At 37.3% G+C, this 17,125-nt stretch overlaps 1 protein-coding gene across 1 annotated transcript in view; it reads right to left on the bottom strand.

Annotated features, from left to right (window-relative positions):
- CKAP5 (cytoskeleton associated protein 5) overlaps positions 1-17,125 on the bottom strand; it is a 66,456-nt gene extending 49,331 nt beyond the window's left edge. The window contains exons 1-9 of the mRNA XM_015824124.1: positions 17,045-17,125; positions 11,856-11,903; positions 8,641-8,733; positions 4,546-4,739; positions 2,806-3,012; positions 2,094-2,265; positions 1,097-1,229; positions 794-897; positions 395-508 (exon numbers count right to left, since the gene is read on the bottom strand). Of these exons, the coding sequence (XP_015679610.1) occupies positions 395-508; positions 794-897; positions 1,097-1,229; positions 2,094-2,265; positions 2,806-3,012; positions 4,546-4,739; positions 8,641-8,697 (981 nt within the window). The 5' untranslated portion in view covers positions 8,698-8,733; positions 11,856-11,903; positions 17,045-17,125. The remainder of the gene's footprint in view (positions 1-394; positions 509-793; positions 898-1,096; positions 1,230-2,093; positions 2,266-2,805; positions 3,013-4,545; positions 4,740-8,640; positions 8,734-11,855; positions 11,904-17,044) is intronic.

Below are 17,125 nucleotides of genomic sequence, written 5' to 3'. Positions count from 1 at the left end.
CCGGTTTCCTATACACTCACAAAATATGCTCCATTTGGTGGGGTGTGTAAATGTGTGGTGTGCAAATAGAGGAGAAAATTCTGCTTCATGAGCTGAAATTCAGGATTTTATTCTACATAGTAAGTGCTAGAATTTTAGAAATCAAGAAACCACAGATTCTGGGCAATTAGTTAGTGCTAGCTGACTTGCTACCTATTTAAAGAGTTCAAAAACTTGTTCAATTATTTTTATTTCTATGCTATTATGATCTCTTATCCACTTAAATCTGTGAGCAAACATAATTAAGCACTCAATATTTACCAATAAAAGATTAAAAGCTCCTTATAACTATACTAATACTGAGACCTTGTGTTTAGATTTGAGAGGTCCATTTGAGTAATACAGAGAATCTTGCCTTCTTAAGAGCTTTCACCAAGTCTGCATAATCTCCAGCTTCCAATCTGGGATTTTTAACCAGCACTTCTACTGCTTCCAAAGCTTCTTTTCTTTCTTGCCACTTTTTGGCCTCCTGCAAGGCAAACCATTAAAGACCTTGATATATGCATTATTGGAAGTGATACATTCTAGTCACATGTCATTTATTTGTACAAGGAAAAATACATGTACAATACCACTGTGTTTTCACAATGATCTACTGCAATTGTTCCTAATAATAGTACCTCTTAGACATGACACCGTATAAATTCAGTAGCAGAAAAGATAAATTATTTTGAAGATATGTTAATGCACACAGTATTGATACCAAGGGAAGTTACCGAGATTAAGATGAACATATTGTTTTATTTCTACTTACTATTTTGTCATAGAAATCCTTAGGAAGTTTGGAGAGAATTTCAACAGCTTCCAAAAGTTCATAAGCATCTACTTGTGGAACATCCTCATCACCGTCATCACCCCCTATGGAAACAGCTATCAGACACAGCCACGTACAGGCCAATTACACTACAATACTACATTTTACTAATCATGTAAGAACTTCTGTGCAATTAATGATACTGTCTAGATACTGATATGCATCTAACTTTTTTGTCAGTTTGGTGAGTTTCCCTTTTTCCTAATAACACTCTCAAGGTTGAAGTTCCATATCAAATGTTACCTCCATCTGCATCTCCACCAGCTGCCTGCTGTTGCTCAAACTTTGCTTTCATTTCTTGCTGGGATCGCAGAAATCTGGACTGCTTGGGAGTAGACGATGGCAGTTTGACCCATTCTTCTTCCAGTTCTTTTAACTACAAGAATTAAAATAGCAGAAAGATGCATAAACAAAATCTTGACCCCCCTCCCCCCCGATGTTTGGACTATTCCCTGCCTTCAAAGAGGCATAAAAGCCTCTTTGAAGGCTTTTGAGGATACAGACTACCTTGACCCAACATATGGTGAGCTGGATTAAGGGGCACATTGTTACTGTATTGGATTTTTAAACTGTTTTTCTATTTTTTCCTCCTCTACATTATAGGCTTGTTATTAGCCACTCAAGTGTTATAATTAGAATAAATGCAAGGTGGAGGAAGTGAGCAATTATATGAATACAATTCATTATAAATAACCTGCTACAGAAAGAAGGCCTACTAAGAACGTTACTACTTTATATGAGTTCAAAATCTTTTTGCTGCTTTTTGACATCTGCTAATTACAGTGTTTCTCAACCTTGACAATATTAAGGCATGTGGACTGTGCTAATAATTAGCAGAGGTTCCAGGAGAGAACTCATCTTTTAAAGCTTGACGTTGGATGATCCCCTGTTAACTCTTAGGGCAGGGGTAGGCAACCTCGGCTCTTTTATGACTCATGGACTTCAACTCCCAGAATTCCTGAGTCAGCTATGCTACCCCTGTCTTAGGGTAAGACATCACAATTTTTTCCAAGCCTCTTGAAGACACAATATGAGATTTGTTAGAATTCCAGTCGTTTCAGGTCTTGGAGCCCATGCCTATGTTATAAAATTTCCTCTACTAGAATTGTATCTAAAAGGAATAATTTTCGAAAACAAAGTTTTCAATTATCTAAAAAATTTAAGAAAAAAAATCCATTTCCTTCTCTTTACTGGTCACTTCCTGTTAAGATTATCAGAACACAACATGTCCCCAACTTACCTGAAGAGAATTTATGTTCTGTAATGGAGGCCTAAGAGCATCCTTAATCCATCGATAAATCTCAATTGCAAGGAGTTTGGCTTCATCTCGAACAGCTTTTTCTCGAGATTCAAAAAGTTTTGGCAATATTTTGATTATTGGCTTCAGGGCGATTATTTTTGAACCAAATTCACTGAAATATATACATGCAGCTAGTTAAATTATGTTATTACCTTAATGCTACTACATACACTCTTTGACAAATATTTAGACATTCTAAACAGAATATAGCTGTAGCAATTAGACTTATATACCGCCTTTAGTCACTAAGCAATGTAATCATAAAGGGTGACATCTTATGACCAGGCCTTTTTCTAAAGACCACTGACACTATTCTGCAAATAGCACATGCTGTTCTTACAATGTTTCAAAAGGTTTCTGAGGGCTTCTAAAACCTCATGAAAAGGCCACGTCCACCATTCTCATGATGCTTCAGAAAGCTTCTGAGGTTTTCCAAAGCATCATGAGAAGAGCACTCACAATTTTGAGAACAGTGAGCATCTTGTGAAGTTTTAGAAGGCCTCAGAAGTGATGAGAGCAGTCTTGAACCATGTATATAATTTAGCTTTTTTCCAATGACCACTTAAATGGAAAATAGCAATAGAAAATTTAATTATTCATAAGAAATTCCCTTATTCTTAGAATGTCTGATTAAATTTCCATTAAATCTTACCTTAGTGCTTTCCTCAGTGTCTCTATGCATGCCACTATAATCTTGGGGTTTTTGTTGTCCAGGCCTTTAAGCAGTTCTTCTTGTACCATTTCCCCTTTCTCAATTTCAATAAACATGAGGCATATATCTATGCCTAGTTCCTTTGCTCTAGCTTTAGGCTGATTGAACACTTTATTTACAACTCCAGATACCACCTCACCTGTTGTTCTTAAAAAAGGAAAAAGGGTAATAACAACAATTAGCCGACAACAGAATGAACAATTTGATTCCCTCTCATCCACCTTATAGCAATAATGTCAATCAATACTTGATTTCCATTAAACACAGGATTCTTCAGTATATTGTTATATTTATTGCAAGATAAGTTAAGACTGGTTTTGTTGCATTTATGAAATATTCCTAAGAGATCTAAAAATCTGAAAAATTTCCCTGAAATGTAAGCTTTTTTTTTTTTTTTTGCATTCAAGGATATTTATTAACAACCTCATTCATACACATTATTCAACTGAAACCAGAACTTAGGATTAATAGATAAACAGTTAGAAAAAAGCCATGGAAAATTATTTCAATATATGATCACAGCAGCGAGATTACTGTGTGCACAGAGATGAAAAGGTTTGATGCTACCAGCAATGGAGGAACGGTTGTTAAAATTGAGAGATTTTGCTGAAATGGAGAAATTAACTTCTTTGATTAAAGAAAAGACATTATGTACATTTATTTTTGATTGGAAGCCTCTTATGGACTTTTGTGTAAAAATGAAAACAAACAAATTTGTAACTTCTGGTTTCAATGATTAGATGGGATAGATCAGGGGTAGGCAACCTTGGCTCTTTTATGACTCGTGGACTTCAACTCCCAGAATTCCTGAGCCAACCATGCTGAGGGGACATGGAGAGGTTTCCATGCTGAGCCATGCTGGCTCAGGAATTCTGGGAGTTGAAGTCCACAAGTCATAAAAGAGCCAAGGTTGCCTACCCCTGGGATAGATAGAAAAAAAGAGTAAATATGATGTAATTTTAGGGAAAGAGAGGTTAAAATATGTTTGCACTTCTAACTGCTGTGAAGAATATTAGAAGCCACTTTATACTTTTTTCCCCTTTCTTTTCAATTTTTCTTCAGCTTTTTTTCCCTTGCCCCTTGTTTTTCTTTGATTTCTTTTTCTTTACATTCTAAAGTTTGTTAGATTTTATTTTCTAGTTTAAAAGCTTTAATAAAAATTACACATAAAAAGACCTGATTCATAGGCATGCATGTTGAACACTTCTCTGCTACATTTACAGACAGCTTAAATAAATGCATTGTGTTAAGTGAAAATATTTTTATAATGTGAAGAGCAACTACAACGTGTATCGATTATTTAATTACTCTAAAATTATTCTAGAACAAATACGATTATTTTAGGAGTCAGATAATTAATTATCAACATAAGTTATCTCCTACAATATTTGCTACCCATGCAGTGGGGTAATCAGTTTTTATTTGATTAAATAAAATAATTTCAAAACCCAAACTGGGGATTAAATGAATGATGTACTGTAGGCCTGTTCCAAAAAGATTTATGGTATAGATTTCATTGTACAATTTTAGCCTGAGGGCCCTGACGAAATTGTCCAAAGCATTGTCCTACCTCCTATAATGTTTGAAACTGTTCAAAGCTAATATGCAAATATAATTTGGGATCTTAAGCTCATCAGTAGGAGTAAGAGTTGTTCTAAAGTACAAATACAAATGACTTACTTTCCTGCTACATGAGCATTTTCAACATAAGCAAGTGCAGCTTCTAATCCTTTTAGCTGAACTACTGCATTTGAGTCTGTCACAAATTTCTTTATAAGTCCAAGGTATTTGGACCATTCAGGGCTCTTTTCATCCTCTATTTTCTCAAAAAGTTTCAGTGCTTCTTCATATCCATTTAATCTGGCTTTCCATACCTAAGAAAAAAATGGAAATAAATTAATTAAATCCCTGCATGTCCCAAGAGAATTATATGCTATTCTCTTATATGACCAACTATATATTTTTATTACAACAAATACTGAAGAACTGTAGTTTTCCCTGTAAGTATTCAAATAATAGGTATCCAAATACCTACTAAAATTCTGCAGCATTTATCAGATGTACTATCTAAAATCCCAACAATACATTTGAGGAGTTCTGAAACTGCTTTAGTCATGATTGGCATTTACAGCACAATACAGTCGTACAAATCAGTGAGGAAATTTCTATCTCATCTGAACCATCATATACAAAGGTATTAATAATCTTGAAAATAACACAAACTGAGGTTTTCCTCACAAATTTAGCAATATGCTTTATTCCCCCTCTTCAGACCTCCACATCATTCTTGCCATGCCTCCAAAGTGCTGCCATCATACTTGGACTTCTGTTGCTAATTGCTGTGTGAGAGGTGCAGAGATAAGGAAAGATACAGTGAAGAGGAAAAGAGAGGAGCAGGGAGAATAGATGCTCTCAATTTTTTTAAATAATTCTCCTTTCCAATAAACACTGTCTGATATTTGTAAACTATTTGAATATTTTTTAAAAAATAACATATGACATGCCCTAAATAAATATGATTATAGCAAACTTAAAAAAAACATTAAGACATATCATACTTTAAAGAAAAATTAGCAACATTAGCAGCATAAGTTAAGTCATTTCAACTTAATTTAGAAACATAGAAAACTGATGGCAGAAAAAGATTTAGCGGTCCATTGAGTCTGCCCTTTGATGTTTTTTTCTTGTTTTTGTTTTCTCTTTATTTATTATTTTGAATTACTATTTTTATTTCTTTTATTTTTTAAATTTAATTTAGATTATTAAACTGAAGATATGAAGATAATTGTCAACTCTACAAATGAGCATGGCTGCAGCCATTTTTCCTATTCATTTTCGGTTGCCACATAGAATGGAGGGAGGGGGGGTTGCAAGGTGCTTCGCTAGTCAAAATAATCGTTTGTCCCATGGGAACCAAGGTCATCGGCTGCTCCTGAGACTGCAGCCCGCCAAGAAGATGTATTGGCGAATATAGTTGCTTGCATAGTTTTAGGGATGGGATTTTTAACTTTTTGTATTCGGAAATTGTTTATGTGTGTCTCCAGACTTGGTTTCACTTTTGACATGTCGATACTTTGTAACTAATAAACATGTTCTTTGAGGACTTTGCAAGCCTTGGAGTTCTGCTTTATTCATCTCTGTCGGAACCATGACAATAATTGTAGGAATTATCTATGTAAAAAATGTGAAATCACAGAAAAAAGGGAGAAAATGATACAAATATATTTTGTGTAAGCATCTACATAACTTCATATATCTCTTATTGCAAAACTGGGTAAATCAGTCATCGGATTCCCTTAAAATATGAGCCCTAATATCAATATGTTTTCTGTTAATTATCCAAGATGAAAATGGCATGTTATAAAACTGAAATCAAGCAACTTTTGAGTGGGCTCTCACAGAATAAATCTTGGACTATTGTTACAATCAGCATGACCATACAACAATATCCAACCTTTCTTTTTCATCCCCAAATAGGGGAGAAGCACTGGAGCCAGTCCCAATCATTGCTAAACTTCTAATTTTAGAAATAGAAGGAACTATCACCATGGCCTCATTGTAAGGTAATTTGTTGAAAATGTTTATGTATAATGAGAGCAAAGTCCAGCATAAAGAGAAAATATTTTAGAAATAGTTTGAAAGTTGATCTAAAATGAAAATGTGGAATTGGAGGAAGCAATGATTTAATCTCAAACTGTTGCCTAACACAGATACCACCAGAATGAAAAATGAAATAAAGAGTTTGGGGCTTTGTGGAAGCTTGCAAAAAAAACAAAACGTTTCCTAGAGGAAAAAAAATTAGGACCTGTTAAATGTATTATTTTAATCATTATGCCAGCCAACTATTACATTTTGAGAAAATGGCTTCAGTTTTATAAACTGACACAATGAACAAGCATGTAGTCTGTCTGATGCTTTCTTTTCTTTCCCACACGCTGATTAAGTAAGCCAGATCCAGGTTCACATATAAACTAAATCACTGTTGCAGTAGAAGGAAGCATTAACATTGAACCTCAACTTTTTACTTTTCCATAATATTATAAACTAGCCATTTCTATAACAACAAATGTATCTAATCAGTAAAACCCAAAATCCCCCCCTTTTTTTTCAGTCATCAAGTTTTTGACACCTTGCTACACACTGGTGGTACTCAAATATTGTCCTGTGCTAAAAGTGGTACAATCTGTGAAAAGGTTGAAAAGCCCTGCATTAGAGGATATGATGTGAGAACTCTGGGCCACAACAGACAGCAAAAATATGAACTCAAAGAACCTTAATTGGATAAACTAATGATTTTGAATTATATCAGCTATGGGAAAAAAACAATGAGTCCAGAAAACTTTAGAAAAGGACAACTGCTCTGAAGCAAGAGCTGAACAATGGAGTCTTATTTTTGTATAAACATTAAGAGATATAAAAATATAGTCAGACCACCATTTAACATTTGCTCTGATTACCAAATTACTGGGTGACAGGGCAGAAATGCAATTTTCTTAAACCCTAGCTCAGTGGTGGCGAACCTATGGCACACGTGCCAGAGGTGGCACTCAGAGCCCTCTCTATGGGCACCCGCGCCGCTGCTGCCAGCGGCTTGTGCAGGTCCATTAGGCCGCCGCCTAGAGCAGCAGCCCTACCCAGCACAAAGGAGGCGAAGCAGCCAGCTACCAAGCTCGAGTAGAGGTGGTAGAGCACGCCCACATCCAGCAAGCCAAAGGCCACCCTGAGCAGGGAAAGCCGATCCCCATCGGCGCCATGGCCCCCCAGTCCCAGCTAGGATTGCGTGCCTCCCCCCATCTATGCTGGGCCTCCTGCCCACTGCCCCACCTGTCAGAGACTCCCTGGATCTCTCCCAACCCTGCCTGGCCCCCACAGGTATCCCCCCCATGAGCAAAATCGAGGGGGCCCTGCCCACCCCAGCCATGCTCACCCAGCCTGTGACAATCGCAGCCATGCCCACCCAGTGGGCCACACCCACCCAGTGAGCCACGCCCCCACCCCCCCCCTGAGGGCACCACGCTGATGTGGTCCTGGCACTTTGATAAATAAGTGGGTTTGGGGTTGTGGTTTGGGCACTCGGTCTCTAAAAGGTTCGCCATCACTGCCCTAGCTTGACCTCAGATGAAGGCATATTTATAAGAAAGTCTGTTCCCAAAAATTTCTATTGTTTAGTTACTCTAAATAGATAAATGATAATTAATGCCACAGTGTAGCCAAGACAAATACAGGTAGTCCTCGACTTACAACCATAATTAAGCCCAAAATTTATGTTGCTAAGTGAGAAATTTGTTAAGTAAGATTTGCCCCATTTTATGACCTTTATTGCAGCATTTGTTAAGCGAACCACTGCAGTTGTTAAGTTAGTAACACGGTTGTTCAGTGAATCTGGCTTCCCCATTGACTCTGCTTGTTAGAAGACCGTAAAAACTGATCATGTGACCCCCGGACGTTGGAACCCTCATAATTATGAACCAGTTGTCAAGGACTTGAATATAAATCATGTGCTGCAATGATTTTAAGTGTGAAAAATGGTCATAAGTCACTTTTTTCAGTGCTGTTGTAACTTTGAACAGTCGCTTAAACAAACTGTTGTAAGTCGAGGACTATCTGTTGGTCCAGTGGAAACATTTTCAAATTTGATCAAATGCATTTGAGTTAAACTAGTGCAGGGAAAGATTTTCAAAATATGATTCTAACGTTTGTCCTTTCCTTAAACTCAAAACAATGTATCACTCAGTAAGTAGGGAAGTGCCAGTTCCTGAAACAAGGCAATCTTACCTTGTGTTCACATTTCTGATCAATGGGTAATTTCATCCATTCACTATCTTCTGCCATGATGCCTCAGTTTCTTGTAGTTCTTCACTGTAATTCCTAGGAAATACCAAAAAAACAAATAAGCCCACCAGTGAAAAGGCTTGCTGAAACATATGAACCCGGTAGAAATGAACATACTTAATAGGATCTGAATGAAATTTAACATCAAAAAACTATAAGCTACCTAATAACAGCACTAAATGATTATAGTTATCTTAGAATGCTCTGTCTGTTTTGAGTTTACATTCCAAATCCAAATTCTATGCTCAGGAAATATAAATCTGAATTTATTCTATTTAAAACAGATACATTTTCTTAAGAGTCCATTTTTTAGGTAATGGTAGGAACAGAAGAAAAGCAGGATGAGTACTAAAAGTGTAACAGAAAAACCAAGTTTCAAAATATACAGCTGGCCAAAATTATAATGGAAGCAGTCTATAAAAAGCATATGTCAGTAAGCCAAATCACCAGGTTACATGACAATATATTCTAGGTGGGGCTGAGGCTGGACTGAGGAAAGAACAGATTTTGTTTCAGCTCTTAGCAATGCCTCCCTTTTCGTTTCTGGTGCCAAAATATCTTGCTACACATGAGATGCAGTGATAAAGAGTATTACTATTATTTATGCATATTAGTGCTCCATTTACTAAGAGCAGTATCAAAATAGTATGCTCATTCTAGAGTGTTCTCACAGCTGCTAAGACAGAATGGCAGTTTATACATTTCCCTTGAAAAAGTTCACTAAACTAGCAAAACTACTCACGCAAATGCATCATATATGGAATACATCAACAAATGCCCAAAGAGGTGACCCTCTCTTCTCAAGAAAGGTATCCTTATAAATGTTTCAAACAGAGAAATTTGACAGGAACATGCTCAAAAACTAAATCTTTTCCAAGCATCTTTCATTACTATATAATTAATTTGAAAGATATTTTAAATTAATAGACAAATATTGCAATCTTGTCACCCTCCTGAAACATTGATTACACCCCAACTCCCTTACAATTGGGAATTGTAAGTATTTAAGCTCATATACATCCTGAGGGCGTGCCAGATGAGAAAGGCTGTTATAGAGTGACTGCTTTCCTAGATTTTTCTCAGTTCAAGATCAAATTCAGTACAACCTAATTCATAAAGGGTACAACACATTACTGTTACAATCCTGCACATAATAAATGGACAATATTACTGAGTACAACGCCACACAGATAATAGGAAAAAAACCCTCTCTCCTCCACCTTCCCTGTTGGAAATGAAGTATATTGTTAGAGACTCACTCAGTCTTACTGTTCTCAATTCCATCTTAGTGATTTGTCTTTAAAAAGTGTGGTTGTTTATTAGCCATGGAAGGAAAACTTTAATCAGAAATATAATTTATCACTGCTCTCTTACAATCATTCCAGAGCTATAATTATACTCAGTTCTGCACCACTGCCACTATGTTTACACATTCACAAAATTAATCAGGCTCCAATAATCTAATTAATTGTTATACAACATAAATATTTCTATCAACTCAAGGGATTACTTGTCATTTAATAACATTCAACATTATGTCTCTCAGCAGATGACAGCACCCAGTTAAATTAGAGTGAGATCTGATTACTGCTTGGAAAGGAGACCAATAGGAAACACTGGGCTACATGAATAAAGAGGGGGGGGGGGAACCAACATTCTAAAGAAGGAAATATCAAACTGTTTCTATATTCTTTTATCAAAAGTATGTAGAAATATCCATGTAGCTGCCAGAAATTAAAATAGTCACTTTCTTCTCCAATTTCTTAGGAAGGCAATACAACAAAATAATTTGACTAACCATTGATAATGAAACAAAATCTGCTCTTGGAAAAATTAGGGAGTGGAAGAAAGCTGCACTCTAAATGGATTTACCAAGGCAGTCTTCTCCGTGTCCAAACCTGTAATGTTTCATTTTCTGCAGGAAGGGTGTTCATTTACTCCCATCTTCATTATTTTTATAAATAACTCAAAACAGCGAACATACCTAACACCTTCCTTTTCCTATTTTTCCCACAACAATAATCCTATGAGATGAATTGGGCTGAGAAAGAGTGACTAACCCAAAATCATCCAGCTGGTTTCCATGTCTAAGGCAAGACTAAAACTTTCTAGCCTGGCTCTTTAATCACTGGACCCAATGCTGCCAATACTTTTTGTTTCCCCCCCCCCCACCAAATAAAAATGAACAGAATCTAAGAAATGAATACCCATACTTTATTATGTAGCAGAGGATTGTTGTTGTTGATGGTGGTGGTGGTGGTGGTAGTGTGTGTGTGTGTGTGTGTGTGTGTGTGTGTATGAGAGAGAGAGAGAGAGAGAGAGAGAGAGAGAGAGAGAGAGACTTTCATATTTTCAATAATGTAAATGTAAATGTAATGTAAATGTAAAAAAGCAATCACCCTCCCCATTTTAAGATCACCCTCCCCATTTTGCAGAGAAATTTGGGGTCACCTTTAGAATTTCCTCAGATATGCAATCCATGAGGGAAATCCCACCTCCATAACTTCTCTTCTCCCTGTCTGTATGATACTGTCCCACTGCCCAGGTTACATGGTAATGTCTCTAACCTCTCTCTCAGCTTTCCCACATTTACAAAGGCAAAATTATTTTCTCTCCAGGCCAAGTTTATCCTAACAGCTGTTTAGGAAGATGGAAGCTTCTTTTCTCTTTCACTCAATCTTCAGGCCAAATTTCAGGCTATTTTTCTGCACATCCCTAGAAGTGGTTTATGTTATGACTAAGCAACATTGGGACTATGCCAGTGACTACTCTGCATCTCTTCTACCCATTAATATTTACTCTGAGTAAGCTGCATGGATGGGCGGGGCTTACAGATATTCACTGTAAAGGGCTGTCATAAAGAAAAATAATTGTTAATACAAGTTTCCCTAACTATCCAGCATTTACTCAATACTTTCAATGCAATGCAGCTCAGATTAAACACATTCATTCAGATTTTTGTCTCATTTTATATTTAACAGTTGCTATATGGGCAGCTTGTGTGTGTGTGTGTGTGTGTGTGTGTGTGTGTGTGTGTGTGTGTAGAAAAGATAAGAACAGTATTCATTCTGGGCTACCTAGTAAATATACTAAAAAGAGAGGTGCCATTAAGCTTTCTTTAAGATATCTCTATATATATGGTGTATCTTACTACTGACCTTGATCTTCTTTATCTCAGATTCAGGTGCAAGATTTCATTTATCCATCTACAAAACAAAACTATATAAATAATAAATCCTAGAATTGGTAGTGATTTAGGTGACTGGATCCAACCTAACAGATACTTTTGTGGCCTTTAAGTTATATTTAAAAATTAATTCTAGAATTGATTAAAATGGACGGTTTTCATTAAAATTTATAATAGCATAATAAATAGCATAAAAAGCATAATTATGTGAAAATAATTTGCTGCAATCCTAACCACATAAATATATATTCTAATTTTTATTTGACAGTTCAAGGCTAATACATGGAGGATCTTCCATTATCAGCCCTTTTAAAATGAACAAGTTTAATGTGGTCAAGGTTATTTATTGTAACAAAAACCTGTTGAAGTTTCTTTTTATCTCAACTTATTCCTAACCTAAATCAACACAGAATTGTTTTAAGTTTCTTTCTCATGCTTCCTACTTCCACAAGCCTGAGATATATATTTTTGTAATAATTCAGTTCCACATTATCCTGATATCCCATCATACCTCTAATTTTATACATCCAGCAACAACCATATGAACTAGATTAGGATGAGACAGAGTGACTAGCTCAAACTCAGCTAAATAACTCTTATGATCAAGCTGGGACCCAAATCAAGATGTGATTGGTTCAAGTCCAGCTCCTTAACCACTTCATCGTACAAATCACGTAGGAGTCATCATATTAAACAGAGTAGTTGGGTTTGATGTACATTTGGCTATGGTTAATTAAACCTCCAGTTTACTTGATTAACTCCATTCTCTTGATTTTGGCTTTATTTATCTCAATTTCACGACTCTAGGTTACCTAAGAACAATTAGAAACACTATTAAAATAAGTGTAAAAAAACACCATACACATATAATCAGCAGCCCAGGTAAAAACAAATCCACCAACAACAAATCAAACTTATATTTTATTTATTTACAATATTTATCTACCTGCCCACCTTGTGCCAAACTCTGTGCAGCTATATAAATGTTATAAAGAAATAAAATGAATATATTAAGAATTAAAACAATATGGATAATAAAACATTGAAGTATTACTTATTAAAACCATTAATACCACATAAACTATTAATACCACAAACATTAAAAACCAAAACTGGGCACCAAATTAAGCTTCTGACGTGCAGTCACTTCATCCTATCCTGGAGCTTAGGGGAAAAGACAAGTCTTAAGTGCTTTTCAGAAGGCTAGGAGGCCTGTTGAATGTCAGGTTGAAGAATAAGGTTGTCCTCGACCTATGACTAGAATTGAGCCAAAACTTCTGTTGCTAAGCAAGAAGTTGTTAACTGAGTTTTGTTATTCTAAATCAGGGGTGTCAAACTGCCGGCCCACGGGCTGGATGTGTCATGCCAAAACCACGCCCACCCCATTGCTAGCAATGGAAAAACAGTCACAAAACACCGTGACACGTCACATGACATTGCGAGTTTCACACCTCTGTTCTACATAGATAAATGATAATAAATGTCACAGTGTAGCCAAGACAACTACACCTTGTCAGAAGTTTGCAAAAGATGGTCACATGACCCCGGGACACTGCATCCGTCATAAATATGAACCAGTTTTCATGCATCTGAATGTAAATCACATGACCACAGGGATGCTGCAATGGTCATAAATGTGAAAAATGGTCACATCACTTTTTTCAGTGCCGTCGTAACTTTCAACAGTCACTAAATGAACTGTTGCAAGTCAAGGACTACTTGTATTACATAGGGTAGGGGGTTGCCACGGAAAAGGCATGCATCCTAGCACCCATAAGGTGACGGTGTTTAAGGGAAGGGACTAGGAACATGCCACCATTATCTATTTGGACAGGTAGTTGTAGTTAGGAAAAGGGAGTCCCCCAGATAATCTGACCCTACGGAACCCAGTTATTGCACAGGCATCGCCATGCATCAGGATCCCCAAGCTAGGTAATAAACCATGTCTTGAAGGCAGAATTGGGGCCAATCTAATGGTTATTGGGAGGGGGAGGAAATGATGCTTTAAAGGGCAGGTGCTACAACAGAAAAGGTTCTCTTCATGGGGTCTACCAGATGGCACTGGTTAATAGACAGGATCCCGACCTCTCTTTCTTGCTGAACCCAATGGGATAAGTAAACTTAACTGGGGAGATGCAGCTCTCAATGTTTTGCCCAATCCCATGAATTGAGACTGTACACCCTGCTTCATAGTTAGCATTATTATGTGAACCAACAAAAGTTAGCATTAGCATTTGAGCCAATAAAATATTATGTGAATCAACAAACTATCATGGCTTAATACATATATAAATCTTGTATATGTAATTAATTATAATTACTGGAGGCTAAAACATATAAGGAACGGTTGCTGGAATTGGGTATGTCTAGTTTATGAAGAGAAGGACGAGGGGTGACATGATAGCAGTGTTCCAATATCTCAGGGGCTGCCACAAAGAAGAGGGAGTCAAGCTATTCTCCAAAGCGCCTGAAGGCAGGACAAGAAGCAATGGATGGAAACTAACCAAGGAGAGAAGCAACCTAGAACTATGGAGAAATTTCCTGACAGTTAGAACAATTAACCAGTGGAACAACCTGCTTCCAGAAGCTGTGAAAGCTCCAACACTGGAAGTTTTTAAGAAGAGACTGGACAGCCATTTGTCTGAAATGGTAGGGTTTCCTGCCTGAGCAGGGGGTTGGACTAGATGACCTCCAAGGTCCCTTCCAACTTTATTATTATCATTACCATCGTTGTTGTTATTGTTATTATTATTTTCTGGGATTACTGTTCACAAATAATGTAAGTAGTCCAGGTTATTCAACTTTACTGTTTATAGTCAGAAGCAAGTTCCATGCATAATAAATTTGTTCCCCGGAAAGCAAGTGCAGGATTTTGGAAAAAAAAAAGAATTGGGATGTTATTTGAAATAAAATACAATTCCAATATGAATATGTTTTTAAAAATGTAAATAATCCCTGTAATCACAGCATATTTTAATCTAGAAAAATAATTAAATCATGTTTAACTTGTTACTTGATTGATAATGAAGAACAGTTTTAAGGAAAGAATTCATAAATTTTTGTTCTAATTTTCTAACAGTGTATAAATAATATAACCATAACTTAAGACACATATATTTGCTATAAAGGCCCCAAATCTCTCTTTTCATTGTCACAATTCCCATACTTTTGAAGGTACGCAGGGTCACATGTTACAACATCTGTACATAACTCTTTTATATCCCTACTGAAGTGCAGGAGCCCACCCCTTCATATATTGGATTACTCTGCATACCGCTTCATGTTGTCACCTCACTAATTATTATTTTTTCTTAACAAAAGTTATTTTAAAGACGACCAATGGTAAAAATAAGTATATTCTCTTAACGTTGATACATACATTATGCTATGCTATAGAGGTAGTCCTTCACTTATGAGAACAATTGAGTTCAAAAGCAAGACAGTTGTTAAATAAATTTTGCCCCATTTTATCTTTCTTGCCACAGTTGTTAAGCAAATCATTGCAATTGTTAAATTAGTAACACAACTGTTAAGTGACTCTTGGCTTCCCCATTGACTTTGCTTGTCTGAAGTCGCAAAAGGGATCCTGGGACTCTGCAACTGTCATAAATACATGCCAGTTGCCAAGCATCTGAAGTTTGATCACATGATCGCAGAGATACTGCAACATTTGTGTGAAAAACTGACACAAGTCACATTTTTCAGTGCTGTTGTAACTTTGAACAGTTACTAAATGAATGATTGTAAGTTCAGGACTATCTGTAATGTGTGTGTGTGTGTGTGTGTGTGAGAGAGAGAGAGAGAGCGCGCTAACTACACCCTGGTTATGAACTAAACCATGATTTAAAAAACTACAATTTGGTGTACAGTGTAAGTCACAACCCAGCATTTTTTAAAATAAACTCTTCAATTATACATCACTTAGTTGCTTCTACCATCTAACAATAGAATTTATTCATATCGTGCAAAGTAAAAATGTGCTAAAAACACCATAATTGGCTTCATGGAATGCACTAAATTAAAACCAAGCAAACTATATCATGGCCTAGCACAATTTGTAAACCCTGTCATTGTCTTTCAGTTCAATTCAGAAAAAACAGAGATGCTGTGATGATTTCCCAACTCTTGAAACAAATGCTCTTTGGAGCAAGCCCTTTTGAAGATTCATTATGCCATTCTCTCCTGGTCTGTTATTTCTATTTTGCCTATTTCCCCGATAATCCAAGTGATATGGTTTATTTCACTGAAGCTCTTTCAAAATATTGCTCTCAAAAGTACAATATGCAGTAGAGTATTTTAAGGCACATATCCAATATTTTACGAACAGAAAGCGCAATATATTTTATACCCTGTGTAAATTCCACTATCTTTCACGATCCATGTCCTCGTTTTATTTACGGTGCTCATGCGCTAATATCAATTGAATCGGGCACGTCAATTAGAAGTCTTATCTCTTTTGTTATTTCTGAGGATCTTAGGGGGGCATCTCATTGTTCTCCGCAGCCGGTCTCCTCAGATGTTTCAATAGCGTTACGTGCCTATGCATTCCCTTATCCAAAACCACACTCTTTGCCCCTGGCCCCGCAAGATACACACAGCTCTGGGTCGGCGACATCGTCGGAGCTCCCTTTTCCTGCGACGGGACTTGCCGGGAGGGTAATCATCATCATTACCTCTGCTCGTTTCCCGCCCCAACAGAAGGGGCCCCATCTCCCAGCAGTTGCAGCTCAAGTCAGTCGACACTGACAAAGTCAGCATCGCTACTGCCACTCCGGAAAAAAAAAACCGCTCTCCGGCATCTCTAGTAATCTACTCCGAAGTCAAACGCCACCGAGTAGCAGCGGCATCTCTACTAATCTACTCCGAAGTCAAACGCCACCGAGTAGTAGCAGGCCGCTCCCCGGGCATTGTTTATGCCAAGGGTAGGCAACCTCGGCTCTTTTATGACTCATGGACTTCAACTCCCAGAATTCCTGAGCCAGCTATGCTGGCTCAGGAATTCTGGGAGTTGAAGTCCATGAGTCATAAAAGAGCCGAGGTTGCCTACCCCTGGTTTATGCCAACAAACCAGCCTAGCCAAACCTCCGTCCTGGAGCTTTAGGCCCCCGTAGACCGGTCGCCGCCCTGCCCCGGAGCTGAGGCCGGCCAACGACGACTTACCCAGTTTGAGCTAGGCCGCAGGTCTCCTTACCCAGCAACGGTAGCCCTGCTTAAAAAGGAGCTGGCGGGGTAACTGCATCT

This window comes from Protobothrops mucrosquamatus, unplaced genomic scaffold (genome assembly GCF_001527695.2).
Source record: "Protobothrops mucrosquamatus isolate PMUCROS unplaced genomic scaffold, P.Mucros_1.0 scaffold2131, whole genome shotgun sequence".
Classification (NCBI taxonomy): Eukaryota; Metazoa; Chordata; class Lepidosauria; order Squamata; family Viperidae; genus Protobothrops; species Protobothrops mucrosquamatus.
Note: the sequence above shows the minus strand (reverse complement) of the source record. Positions and strands in the feature narration are given on the sequence as shown.